This window comes from Rhinichthys klamathensis, unplaced genomic scaffold (genome assembly GCF_029890125.1).
Source record: "Rhinichthys klamathensis goyatoka isolate OS25496 unplaced genomic scaffold, OSU_Roscu_1.1 h1tg000189l_1, whole genome shotgun sequence".
NCBI lineage: Eukaryota > Metazoa > Chordata > Actinopteri > Cypriniformes > Leuciscidae > Rhinichthys > Rhinichthys klamathensis.
This window is the reverse complement of record NW_026606716.1, coordinates 790,001-803,182: the sequence shown is the minus strand read 5'-3', so window position 1 is coordinate 803,182 and position 13,182 is coordinate 790,001. Positions and strand designations below refer to the sequence as shown.

Sequence of the window (13,182 nt, the reverse complement as noted above, 5' to 3'; positions counted from 1 at the left end):
GATTTCTGCTCATTTAATCTTGAGTGTGTCATTTCCTTGTTGTCCAACCTTGTTTCTTTGAAGCCCACCCTTTTCTCAGGGGTCTTAGGCAAGTAAGAATGAAATCTTCCATACAAGGGGAACCATTCTTCAGTAGAGGTTGCTGTTTATTCTGGGGTTTTTTCCCACTGTTTATTCATTGAGAAACCTAATATTATGTCAGACTGTGAGCAATGCTTTTTTTTTTTTTTAAATGTATCATCCTTGTGGAGTTCCTTTATATCATCAGTCAAAAGAAAAACCTACTTATTGATACGATTTGACACATTTTAGAATAATAAAGTCAAAACTTTATAATAACACAAGTATGCAAAATATGTAGTAACCAGCAAATACTAAGCAATAGAGTTGGGGGACTTGGACTTGGACTTGGACTTGGACTTGGACTTGGACTTGGACTTGGACTTGGACTTGGACTTGGACTTGGACTTGGACTTGGACTTGGACTTGGACAGGCGATCCACACTCCAATCCAAAAGGGAGCGCTCAAGGTAATGCAACGCTGTTTTCTAACCGCCACAACAGGAAAAAAAAACAGAAGAAGAAGAGACGATCTATGCACCAACCCCCCCAAAAAAAGAGTTAATGTAAATGTACCCAACTCGTATCGAACTGTGACCCCAAAACCGAGGTATGCGCCGAACCGTGACTTCTGTGTACTGTTACACCCCTACTTGAAACTATCCTGAACTGTGACATGAAAGGCAGCGGACAGGAAAAAATAAACGAAAATGCGAAATAAAAAAATGAATTTAATAAAGTACATTTCACTTGTTTAAGACAGAAAGAACTAAATAAATAGCGGGAATTTCTGAGGTTGATTACAGAGAGCCGAGGGACTGCGGCGAACAGTGATGCAAGGGATGTTGATTGTGAGTCAGTAAACTGGCTCATATCCCACACATTACTCATTACTCTCCTAATTTCTGTACAGCCCTTTCACTGATTTCCTTTCTGTGAGTCATAAATACTCTCCCGTGCATATATTTCACAGTGTATCTACACTATTTATGACTTGAATGTCACCAGTGAGGTCTGTTGTAGTCTCTGCAGGAAGCAAACCAGATGTGGGCAGCTTCAGTGGAAGGATAAGTGGTCAGCTTGAACCTATTATGCTTTGCGCGCCCACATGCCACAGTCTATAGGCATTTAACCCTAAAACCTTTGTGTATGGGCGTCTTATGGAGTCTGCATAGCCCTCAACACAGTGGTTTACGTAGGTTTATTCCAGTATAGTCTTGCGTAGCCAGACTTTCAGACTGACGGCAGAAGGTCTGGACTCCATCACTGCTTTATTTGGCTAAGGACCAAGGTTAAGCTAGGTTGATATAAGCTAGTGTAACAACTCGTCTGATATCAAAGACAAAATGAAACACACAAAAAAATAAGTGGGGGATCACATCCAAATATAATTGCCAAACACCAGCTCAAAGTGAATATATATCAAAATAATATATCACAACAATAATATATCACCATAAAGCAATAATATCCTATACGATCACCCAAAACCCAGTCCAATGAGTCCTTCAACATTAGTTCAGTCCATACAATGTAAACACAAAATCATAAAATGATAATATGGATAATGTGTGTGTAATGGAAATAACGAACCTGTTATCCAGCGATGACCAATCCGATTGTTACCGCACAATAGTTCAGTTCAAAGTCAGATCAGTTGCAACTACAGTCCCATCACAGCAAAAAACTCACTCAGCCAAAACTTGTAGTCCTCAAAGGCCGGGTTAAAAAATATATATATATATAATCCACCAAGGTAATCCAACTGAAGAAAATGTGATGCTGGGGTTAAGTCCGTAATGAATACAATGATTCCAGGTAGCACACCAAACAACACAATTGAGGAAATATATATGCCCTACATTGAGCGTTGCAAACACACTGTTCCTCAAATAGTAACTCAAAACCCCTCTTAAAAAAAAAGAGTGAGCCATCTCCAAATCGAGCCACCACATGGCATATCAGATAGATTACTCATTCTTCTTTTTATGGGTATTCTAACCCCCTTACCTGAGGGCGTTGCCCCCTGGTGACCAGGAAGATAATTACAAAACAGCTATAGTCAGCCAGTAATAGTGAAAACCCTCTGGAACTGTTACACAAGGACCTTAGCTAGGTTGGCTAAGGTTGATTAAGGACCTTTATTTGGCTAAAAGGACGTCTGAATGACGTGTAAAGCCACCAAACACAGTTAGTTTTGTTCTGCGTCATGTTTAAGGGCATGAGAATGTAAAGTCAATGTGCCTGCGATAACAGACCGGTGTGCATATAATAAATTATTCATTCAAGAACGTTGTGTAAGTTTACTGCATCAACAGCACTGCAAACTTCTCATACTTTTTAAAAACCAGCGTTTAGTTGATCCTGGTAAGCGCTTATTGTCACAGCTGTAAACACGGCGGCTTTCTTCTTCCATTAGGGGGTTTGGCTTCACGATTGTTTTGTTTCCAGGGGGACTGTTAAAGAACGCAACACACACGTCTCCCGGGCATCATGTAGAGTTCAACCAATCAGATCGCGACTTCGAAATTTGCGACTTCCCATTTTGTGTGCCTTATGCATCAGACGTTAAGCCAACGGTTGGTGGGCGTGATGTCTGAGGCTGAGACTAATTCCCGTATGACCCTTTGAGACCATCATTAGTGGTATTGTGTAAAAACAAATGTAATATCTCGATTACTTTTGCTCATACTTAGGGCTGAGGATCTGAACAAAACCCTATCAAATTGGGAATGTAACTCATCCCATATTTATTCGACAGACATGAATAATACCTCAAATTGTAAGGATGATGGAGGAATTTTTGGGCCATAGCGAGAGACCACAGACTGTTGACAGGACAACCACCTAACAATACCCAAGCTGCTGGATAATAACGTCCTGGAAACAGACCACAACATCCTAGTGGAGGCGAATTTTGCATGGATCATTCCCATTTTGGTGGAAAATCTCGATTAAATACCTTTTGTCGTAAGACTTTTGAGGTCATGAATGTCATAAGGAGTATGGGTGTAAATGCCTATTCACACTGAGAACCATAACTATAAAGATAACTATAATGATTTTGCATCACCAACACATTATAAAATTCTGTTTATTACTCCGCACTGCATTTTTTAAATTTGCTGCTTTAAATGCTTGAGCTCTTTAAAGCACTATCATTCATCAGCTGGAAATTCACCACTGCTTTTTTCAGCATCTTGTGCTTGAGTGCTGAACTGAAATGGCATTTCAAGCAGCTCAACTTGTAAAAAAATCTGCTTTTTTTAATCTCGTGGAGTGCAGGTCACACCATTTCTCATCACAGACAGACAGACAGACTATAGAAGGACTGCAGATGTTAGAATAGTCTTTTCTTCCCGATTGTGACGTGTATCCGAGTGAAACAATTTCTGGAACAAGAAAAAAAATGTAGGGCGGGACTTTATGGGGAATAGAGTGATGCAGAGATGACGTCAAAACCCAGAATACAGTGGTTCCCTCAAGATTTTCATGAAACTTACTTTCTCTTTGAATCGCAGAAAGCATTAACATGGCAAGGAAAAAGTCACTCAGATTCCTGACAGTAGTGTGGTCTTTATAATTAGCTTACTTGGTGTCATGTTACTACTCATTAACATTAACGAGACCAAACAATGAACTGAAAGAACTGAGGGCTTATGGAACAACAGGGACACTAACGAGGGAACTCAGACAAAACGCAGGAAACACAGTGAAAACGAAACCATGACAGAATACATGTGTGAACAAGCTTTAAATCTGGTGTGCCAGCCACAATACCCACTTATGAGAATGAGCAATGACAATGAGCAGCCACCGAAATCATAAAAACTATACAGTTCTGTTCACTGGAACCATTTTCAGACACTTGTTATTGTGTACAAGTCATGAAAGAGTCTTAAAACCATGACACAATGGCTTCTCGCACTAATAAAGCAGGGGTGAACCACAAGAACATGTTCTGAGGCATGGGAGGTTTTGTCTTTCGATTCGCCTTGAGGAAGAATTACTCTTTGAAAATACCCCTCATTTTAGGAGAGGGTCCGTCTATCTACAATCTAAATCTAGCCAGACATAGCTTAAAGTAGTAAAGCATGCAGAGACATGCCGGATTTCTTAATTCGTCGGGAAGCACCATATTTACCATATTTATTAGTGGTGTTTGCCAAGGCCCGCATCACTACTATGAAGAAAGTCCAGAAGAGAGAGAGGGAAAGGAAGGAGTGGGTGGAGGGTTGAGTAGTGATGAGAAGATGCAGAAGTGTTTCCCTGGATCTGGATCACACCGGCGCTTGTGATTTCAACAGAGAATAATGCAAGATGCTTGACTTCCTTCATCTACTTCCACCTGATTTGAGTTCCTTAATTCTCTTTACTTAAAGAAACTGTGCAATCTCTATATCCTGATAGACAACATATTGGTGTTCCACTTATAAATTGGTGCATTATTTCTCTCATGAGATTAAACTAAACTAATAAAATCTTTATATTGAAGGACTTTTTCTTCTGGAGAAAATGAAGAATTCAAACTTACTATTTCAAACACAGAGGCTTAGAGAATATCTTGTTGCAATAACAGCAACGCGTCTTAAAAATGACGATTCAGCAGAAAGAAAATCAGCGAGAAGTGACAAAGAGACGGAGCACGTTTCTTCCCACGTCACACCGTATGATGACAGACAGATAGCTAACGTAACGCGGGTTACCCTTGATATGGGAAGCTGGGAAATTCTGATGGATGGACACAGAATCCGAAATTCTCCTTTGCGCGAATTGCACCATGATCAAATAACACAGTTTACCTCAATGTCAAACGTGCATGTGTGTGTCAACCGAGGGCAAGATGATATCCAGCACAGATATGTCTCTAAGATGTCTGCCCTTAATCTGGGAAACATCTGTTTTGATACATTCTCTAAGTCATAAACATTTTCCAAATGTCTATTTAACATCTGACACACAACATCCGATGTTCCAGATGTAAATGCAGACATCAGATAGACATCTCTGTGATGTACATGTGCTGTCAGAGATAAACCCCGTTCTGTGAACAAACTATAAATGTAAGATTGATATCTTGACACCCACATGAAAACTGACAAGTTACATTTACAGTCAGACCCAAAATGATTCAGACACCAGATATCATTTTTGACATTTTTTTTTACTAGTGTGTGCAGGACACTATAGTTCATTTATGTGAGTGAGGAGAGCAATATAAAGTAAACTGTGACATATTATACCCAGAAACTCTTCATACAGTGACTACCAGTAACATTTATACAAATTTGGGAGCAATAATTATTCCGACACTTTGACCTGATCATGTTTTGCTGAAGTGTTTTTTCTTTAATTGCTAATGCTCTTTTTACACACAGACTGAACAACATGAAGCATTGCTTGGTAATCGGTTGAGCTAAACTGGTATTATCTAATTGTGTAGTTAAATTTAACAGCTGACAGATATTCAACATAATTCATCTGTGAGAGTCTAACAGAAGGACGGACAAAACCAGTGAAATATCAACTGATCTGAGAACTCTTGTCATACCATTTTCTAAACTATAGCGAATACACTCTGATAATGTGAGAAATGTTGAAGGTATCTGAATAAATTTTGGTATGACAAATGTACACATAAAATGTATTGCTGTTATTAAACCGTTCTAGTTTTAGGTTATTTCTCGTGCCCCTTTCGATGACCTATAATGCTGAAAATATATGGTAATAACCTTTTAGAATGTGTTACACATTGCTCAAAACTGAACACTTGCACTTCATATTAGTAATTGTTTTAAAACAGGGAAGTGAGTGGTCATTGTGAGGTCAAGTGCCAACTACACGTCAGAGCATTGGTCAACACTGTTTCTGCTAGACTGTCCTTTAAATATGACTCATATTTAAATGTACTAACGTAAAAAAAAGAAAAAAGAAGAAGACAAAATAGCAATAAAATAATTAAACAATGAGGACATGATGACTAAGTCAGGGCAAAAAGTAAAAAGTCATATTGAAGTCAGACTAAATGGGCGGAGCTCAGAGTGGAATATAAAGCAGGGCCATTCACAGAGAGAGAGAGCGAATAAGCATTCAGACTGTCCTCAGGTCAGTCCTCTCACTCCTGTCAGCTTTTCCTCTGAGCCTCTCTGAAGTCTTTGTTTGAGTAAACCCTCGGGTTTGTGTAGTCTCGCTTGTCGCAGTGAAGATGAGTGTTGTTGCGGCTCTCCTGCTGGTGTTCCTGAGCGGATCCCCAGAGTTCGCCGAAGCCTGCAGCTGCTCTCCTGAACATCCCCAGCAAGCCTATTGCAATGCGGATGTCGGTAAGATTCCACGCGTTAACTATTTCATATCCATAGCCATGTCTATATTACATTAATACAGTCTCTGTCGTGTGCGTATGGCAGCTTTAGCATGTCTATGTTCATATGTGTCAACGAGACACCATCTGACAACATCTTTAATTCTGTAATAATCTATGCAGAAACAACTCTGTTTAATAAAGTTAATTCTATTACTTTTCATTTAGACTGCAGTCTGTATTAATTACAAATGTAAAAGAAAAACTTTTTTTTAAGTAAGTGACTTATTGCTGGAATGTTATTGGAGTTGTTTATTGCACTATTAGTATTATTATTTCATGTTTTATACATGTGTAGAAAAGGCTTTCATTGTATCTAAAATTTAGAAAATTCTCTAAAAGTATCATTTGATTCTTCTAGTGTTCAGGACAACTGATGTTAAAAATACCTCAGAAGTCATAATATTAAACATGCTTATGTGCTATGCTTTAATTAATATGATAAGGCTATATCAGTGGGAATAACAACACTAGGGCCTGTCATGTTTATCGTCTTTATTTTTATCTTGATAGTTTCATTCGCTCTGTTTCATTTGCTTAATATTCTCAATTATCAATGTGGATAATAACTTTATTTAACAGTTTCCTTGTTACACCTACTTACCATAGTAACAGTAAATTATGTATAATTACAAGCAACTAGCTGTTAACCAAACCCTAACACTATCCCTATAGTAATTACATGCTCATTAATACTCAATACTTATTGGTGTAACAAGGACCAGAAATGGGTGGTATATCTTAAGTATTGTAGCACAGTATAAATCACAATATAGTTGCTGTTTTTGTGGCAATATAATCCAGTGAATTAAATACTGTAGAAATTAAAAGTATTTCATCTCTCGTTTGATTATTTTCTCTCTTTTTTTGACTTTATGGTAAAAAAAAACAAAAAACGAAAAGATTATTCATAAATGAATGACGAGTCTCACATTATATAATAGGTAATTAAAACAAAAGACTCAAAACAATACAAATAATATTCTGATGTTAAACTCTGATTCACTTTTCACAAGTCATTATAAAACAATTTTACACACACCTGTTAAATTCTGTATAATAATACAGAGGTGGGACGTAACTTGGCAACAATAAATAAACGCATCACTTCCCTTAATAACAGGTTCTGCTAAATCCTGACTTGTTTGGGACACATCCCACTCTACATATTATATATATATATATATATATATATTAGGGCTGTCAAATGATTAATCGTGATTAATCACATCCAAAATAAAAGTTTTTTTTACATAATATATGTGGGTGCACTGTGTATAATTATTTTGTATATATATAAATACACACACATGCATGTATATTTAAGAAAAAAATATTATTTATATATAAAATATTTATATTTATATATAATATAAATTATATATAAATCTATATACAGTATATACATGAAAATATTTCTTAAATATATACAAGCATGTGTGTGTATTTATATATATAAAATAATTATACACAGTGCACCCACATATATTATGTAAAAAAACTTTTATTTTGGATGTGATTAATCACGATTAATCATTTGACAGCCCTAATATATATATATATATATTGCACAGTTGTACCCCATTAACCAAAAAAATCATAAAGATTAGTACCTAAGAATAATTAAGAATAAATGTAATTTTGAAGCACTCGACAGATGAATTATCATGTCCCCAAACATGTTTTCTCAACTTCACTTTAAATTAAATGTCACATATATATTTCTAAATGATCAATTTTGAGTATTAGGTTATTTACTTACTTATTCTCTTTTACGTAAAACACAATTGATTGCATATGATGCAATTGATGCATATAAATTCAAAAAAGTAAAACCATTAAATTAGTTTATGTCCCTCAAACAGTCCACCCTGTTACATTGGTGCTATTTGCCCTTTAAAATCTTAAACCTAAAGCACATGACTTGGCGGAAGTGACATCATTTCCTTAGAGGGGAAAAAAAACTCCAAGAACAAAGTAGCCTAAGTGTTAGTCATAAACCTTTCGTAAACCATAAAGACTTGCCGAATAGCATAAAACATGTCCACCCTGTTGTGTCAATTTACACTGGACGTGAAAACGTTTATTTGTTTATTTTTACATAAAAAAACAAAAACTCCTTAATGTTAATTATCTGCTAGCTAGCATGTTGTTCTTTTCTAGCTAGTAATGGGCATCATTATAGCTTAAAACATCCACCCTGTCATTCTTTGCATTGTAAATATGTCATGTAACAGGGTGGAAAACATAATATATTCGTATGAAATATTTGATCTGAATTATTAGGTTATACTTGAGCATTTTCTGATTTTTTTTTTTTACACATTTTCTGCCTCTGACAAACCTAAAAAAATAACTGATTTTAACAAACCTGCTCAGTCCAAAATCCACTAAACTATAGGAATGACCCATGGTGACTGCATAAACTATATTGCAGAATCTTTATCCGTTGACACATTTCTACATTTCTACAATGCTGAAGTGATGGGGAGAATCGTAAGCCTAATTTTAGCTTTATTATGTCATTGTGTGTAACCCGCCTCAGATCCTCTGAGCTTTGCTGTCCCTAGAATACCCTGCCATTACATGACCTGTGCATTTTCCATTGTCTGCGTTGCCCTGTGAGTAAAACCTCTTTCAACAGGATGATTACAACTGCAAAAATTGAGAAAGTATTGCCACATGGTAGCAACATATTGTGGTTCGTCTTTGACGAAAGTTAGATGGTCATTACATGACTCGGGACGGTGAAACTTGGGTCACTGTAGTCAGAGCCCAATGACCACACGCCCACCTTTGCATTTAGTGATCGGTTGAAAACAACATCTGCCGCCCACCACAGGAATAGCCGATCTCATTCTCGTATGTGGCATCATGATGCTGGCCGTTTGAAACTCCCACGTCGTATTTGCCTGATGGTTTTGAGAGAGTCGAGTCACGTAGCGCTTTGTACAATCCAGATAGTTTCAAAGCAGTTTCACAGTGAAAAACAGTGTTAATGTTGGTCAATTATGGAACAAATTCAATTTCAGCTGTAAAGCAGTTCAACAGAAAACAATAGTGTTGCCATTCAGCTCAATTTAGTTCAGTGTTGATTCAATTCAGTTCAATAACAGAATCAATGATGCAGAGGTCATTCATTATTAAATACATTGATACCGTTTTGAACTAAATGTGGAAAGCTTTGTATGCGTTTTGGCCGTTCATTTGGCCTTAAAATGGGTTTCAGCAAGTTTTTGAAAACAATATCGTCTCCGTGTAAACTAAAAAAATGCGAATTTGTGAAAATACTGAGAACATGCGCATGTTCAGTCTATAGATGCAAAGTGTTTTTATATCGCCATCTACTGGCCTGGCATGAATAATAGAGAACGGGGTGAACGGGGATCGTTTTGACAACATTGTCGTCTGTAAGCGAATAACACAAAGGAAAAACATTTCCATTTTTAGTACATTGTTGTCATGTTAAGCCCAAAGTGCACTTCATTTTTTACGAGTACGCTAGCGTATGCATATAGTCGAACTAGAAAGTGTTACGGTATTCCCATGTGACCTACAGAACCAGTAAATGAATAATGTGTAGGGCTCGCTTTCCCCCTCACATACCTGCAGCTGGAAACAGCGCACACACTGTGTGTCCCACACTTCCACCTCGGTATGGAATGAATGTGTGGAAAAGGGAGGCTGTGATTAAACCAGCATAAACCCTGCATGTGTGTGTTACTGATGAGACAGGCATGCCTGACTTGAGACTGGGATCCTGTGGGTGTATTTGGCATTCTGAGTGTGTGGCCAATAGAAAAGACACTGTGTTTGGGCCTGAATATACGGACAGTGTGTATGGGCACTCGGATAGATGAGGGGAAGAGTTTTATAGGGATCTCTTATTCCTATACAATACTGTTTAAAAGTTTGAGGTCAGTGAATGTTTTTAAAAGAAGTAAAGGCTGCATTTATTTGATCAAAAATACAGTAAATACGAAAATAAACTGTGAAATGTTATTACACAGTTTTTACACAGTTCTCTGAAATGCTTGATTCTGATTGGTCATTCGCATAATGTGTCGTCAATCATAAAACCGTCGTCAATTGCAACGCTGTATAATGACTGCTGCTCATCCGGGTATTTGAGGCCGACGCTTCAAATGTATTATTTTATTTATTCCTTATTTTTATTTTTTACTTCATCAGAATGGTACGAAACTTGATAAAGGTTTTGCACTTGATAAAGGTTGTGAACACACACAAAAAAAAATCATGGAGATGATTCGAACAGGTTAAATGGAACAAAATAGTCACACTTGTGCTCCTCACGGTCAAAAATGTCCGTATTGGAAATGAATGGGAGATTGATTTCATCTAGTGGAAACTTTTGGTACTGCAGCCAAACAAAATTGTTTGAGATATCAGGCTCAAATATTGAACAACAACTTGTTTGGATGTATGGCTTTGATTTTTTCACAGTTTTAGAGTTAACAATTGAAAATAGTAATTTTGCGCATTTTTCATAACAATAAACGTAAAACTTTTTTTAAGTTAACTTTTTAAAACTTTTTTCAACTTCAGCAATAATCTGCCAAGTATGGAAGCTTGTTTCCGCCACTGAATATATATTTTTTTTTTTTATAATTGCGACTTTTTATCTCACAATTGCGATATGAAGTCAGAATTGTGAGAAATAAAGTCGCAATTGCGAGATATAAAGTCGCAATTCTGAGAAATAAAGTCGCAATTGCGAGATATAAAGTCGCAATTCTGAGAAATAAAGTCGCAATTGCGAGATATAAAGTCGCAATTATGAGAAATAAAGTCGCAATTGCGAGAAAAAAAGACAGAATTGCGACTTTTTATCTCACAATTCTGACTTTTTTTCTCACAATTGCGAGTTTACATCTCGCAATTCTGACTTTATAACACATAATTGCGAGTTTATATCTCGAAATTCTGACATCTTTCTCAGAATTGTGAGATATAAACTCGCAATTGCGAGTTATCAGGCCAATTCTAAGGGGGAAAAAGACTAACTTTTTTCCCCTCAGAATAGTTTATATCTCACAATTCTGACTTTACAACACGCAATTTTGACTTTATATCACGCAATTCTGACTTTATATCAATCAATTCTGACTTTATATCTCGCAATTGCGACTTTATATCTCGCAATTCTGAGAAATAAAGTCAGAATTGCGAGATGTAAACTCCCAATTGTGAGAAAAAAAGTCAGAATTGTGAGATAAAAAGTCGCAATTACCTTTTTTATTTTTCATTCTGTGGCGGAAACAAGCTTCCATAGCCAAGTGTCGTCTTTGATTGGAGATCAAACTTAAGCCTGTGCTCTTACGCATTCAACATTTACAACGAGTTTAAGTTGGAAATTAAATTCTCAAGTCTATGCTCAAAAAGTGCATAAATGGATTATAAATACAGTGTAAATATAATTTAGGAGCATAAAATCCCCTTGAAAATACAAAAAAACATTATCGAACTAAAATATAGTACATTCATTTCATTGAAATAAAACAATTTCGATCATTTTTGACCCACACGTGAAGAGCACCAGAGGGCTAGAGGAAGAAGCTCTCATTTACAAATCTCTATCTTGTTCAAAGCATCTGATCTACCGACTGAATTTGCTTATTACAAAGAGATGAGTTTGGACTGAGCATTTGGTATTTGTATGTCAGCAGCTCTATGGGGAGCAGGCGGTGTGAGGGAGGAGATTAAAGCGAGCGAGCGGGGGTCCCGCTAGAGTCAGACTGCTGACTGGCTTCCTGAGAGCACATTCCTCACACGGCCCTCCGCTAATCAAACACTCATGTGTCTCCATGCATACGCCCAGCTCTCAGCACCTGTAGCACAGACACCAGATCAGTCATCTCTCTATACTTGCAGGATAACACCCGTCTACAGTTAAACGGGCCAGACAACATTTCAGGTTGAATGAATGCGTTTGTTTTTTCAGTCATCAGAGCCAAAGTAGTCGGACGGAAGGAGGTGGTTACCGGCAATGATGCCTATGGCTATCCAATCAAAATGATCCGATATGACGTCAAACAGATGAAGGTTAGTGGAGAATGTTCTAACATCAAGCCAAACGCAAAACCATTGAATTATGTCAGAATTGCCATAATTGTAAGATATACACTGTTACCTTGGTACAATTACTCGTACCATGATATGCCAATTTGCAACGTAGCCTTATTGGAAAAATCTACCAACATTAGTACCTGTAGATACTGTTTACTACAGTTGAAAACACCCTAAACCAACTAGAAACAGTAAAACACCAACAACTTTTATTCCTTTTCACACAAATTATGATGACATGCGCAGATTAAAGACATATTTTCACGTGGTTATGACCTCAAAACACTTTTACCATAGTGCATGAATTTGTAAACTAATACATTTTGATGTTTGCATCATAACAGCACCTCTTCTGAGCAAGTACACTTGCTCGTAGCCTCACCTGGTACAGCACTGGCACTGCGAGTCACAATAAACAACTCAAAGACTTGATGAAGCAAGCTAAAATGGCACGACTGCTTTAGCAAAGGAATATTTATCTCCTGTTTACACTATCGGTTATGTTTTAGTGTAGGTGGCATCTCATTTTCAATCTGCTACACGTACAACATCAGTAAAATGCTGCCAGATTCACGGCAACACGGCACGTTTTAATATAAAACTCTTTTTTCACTCACTGGACATTTCACTATAAAAATTGTTGCGAAATGTGCAATGAGCAATGTAATATTTCGACA

The 13,182-nt window shown here is 37.0% G+C and overlaps 1 protein-coding gene across 1 annotated transcript in view; it reads left to right on the top strand.

Moving 5' to 3' along the window:
- The first annotated feature begins 6,214 nt into the window (after positions 1-6,214).
- timp2b (TIMP metallopeptidase inhibitor 2b) overlaps positions 6,215-13,182 on the top strand; it is a 9,884-nt gene continuing 2,916 nt past the window's right edge. Inside the window, exons 1-2 of the mRNA XM_056261949.1 lie at positions 6,215-6,380; positions 12,381-12,481. Coding sequence (XP_056117924.1) covers positions 6,266-6,380; positions 12,381-12,481 — 216 coding nt within the window. The 5' untranslated portion in view covers positions 6,215-6,265. The remainder of the gene's footprint in view (positions 6,381-12,380; positions 12,482-13,182) is intronic.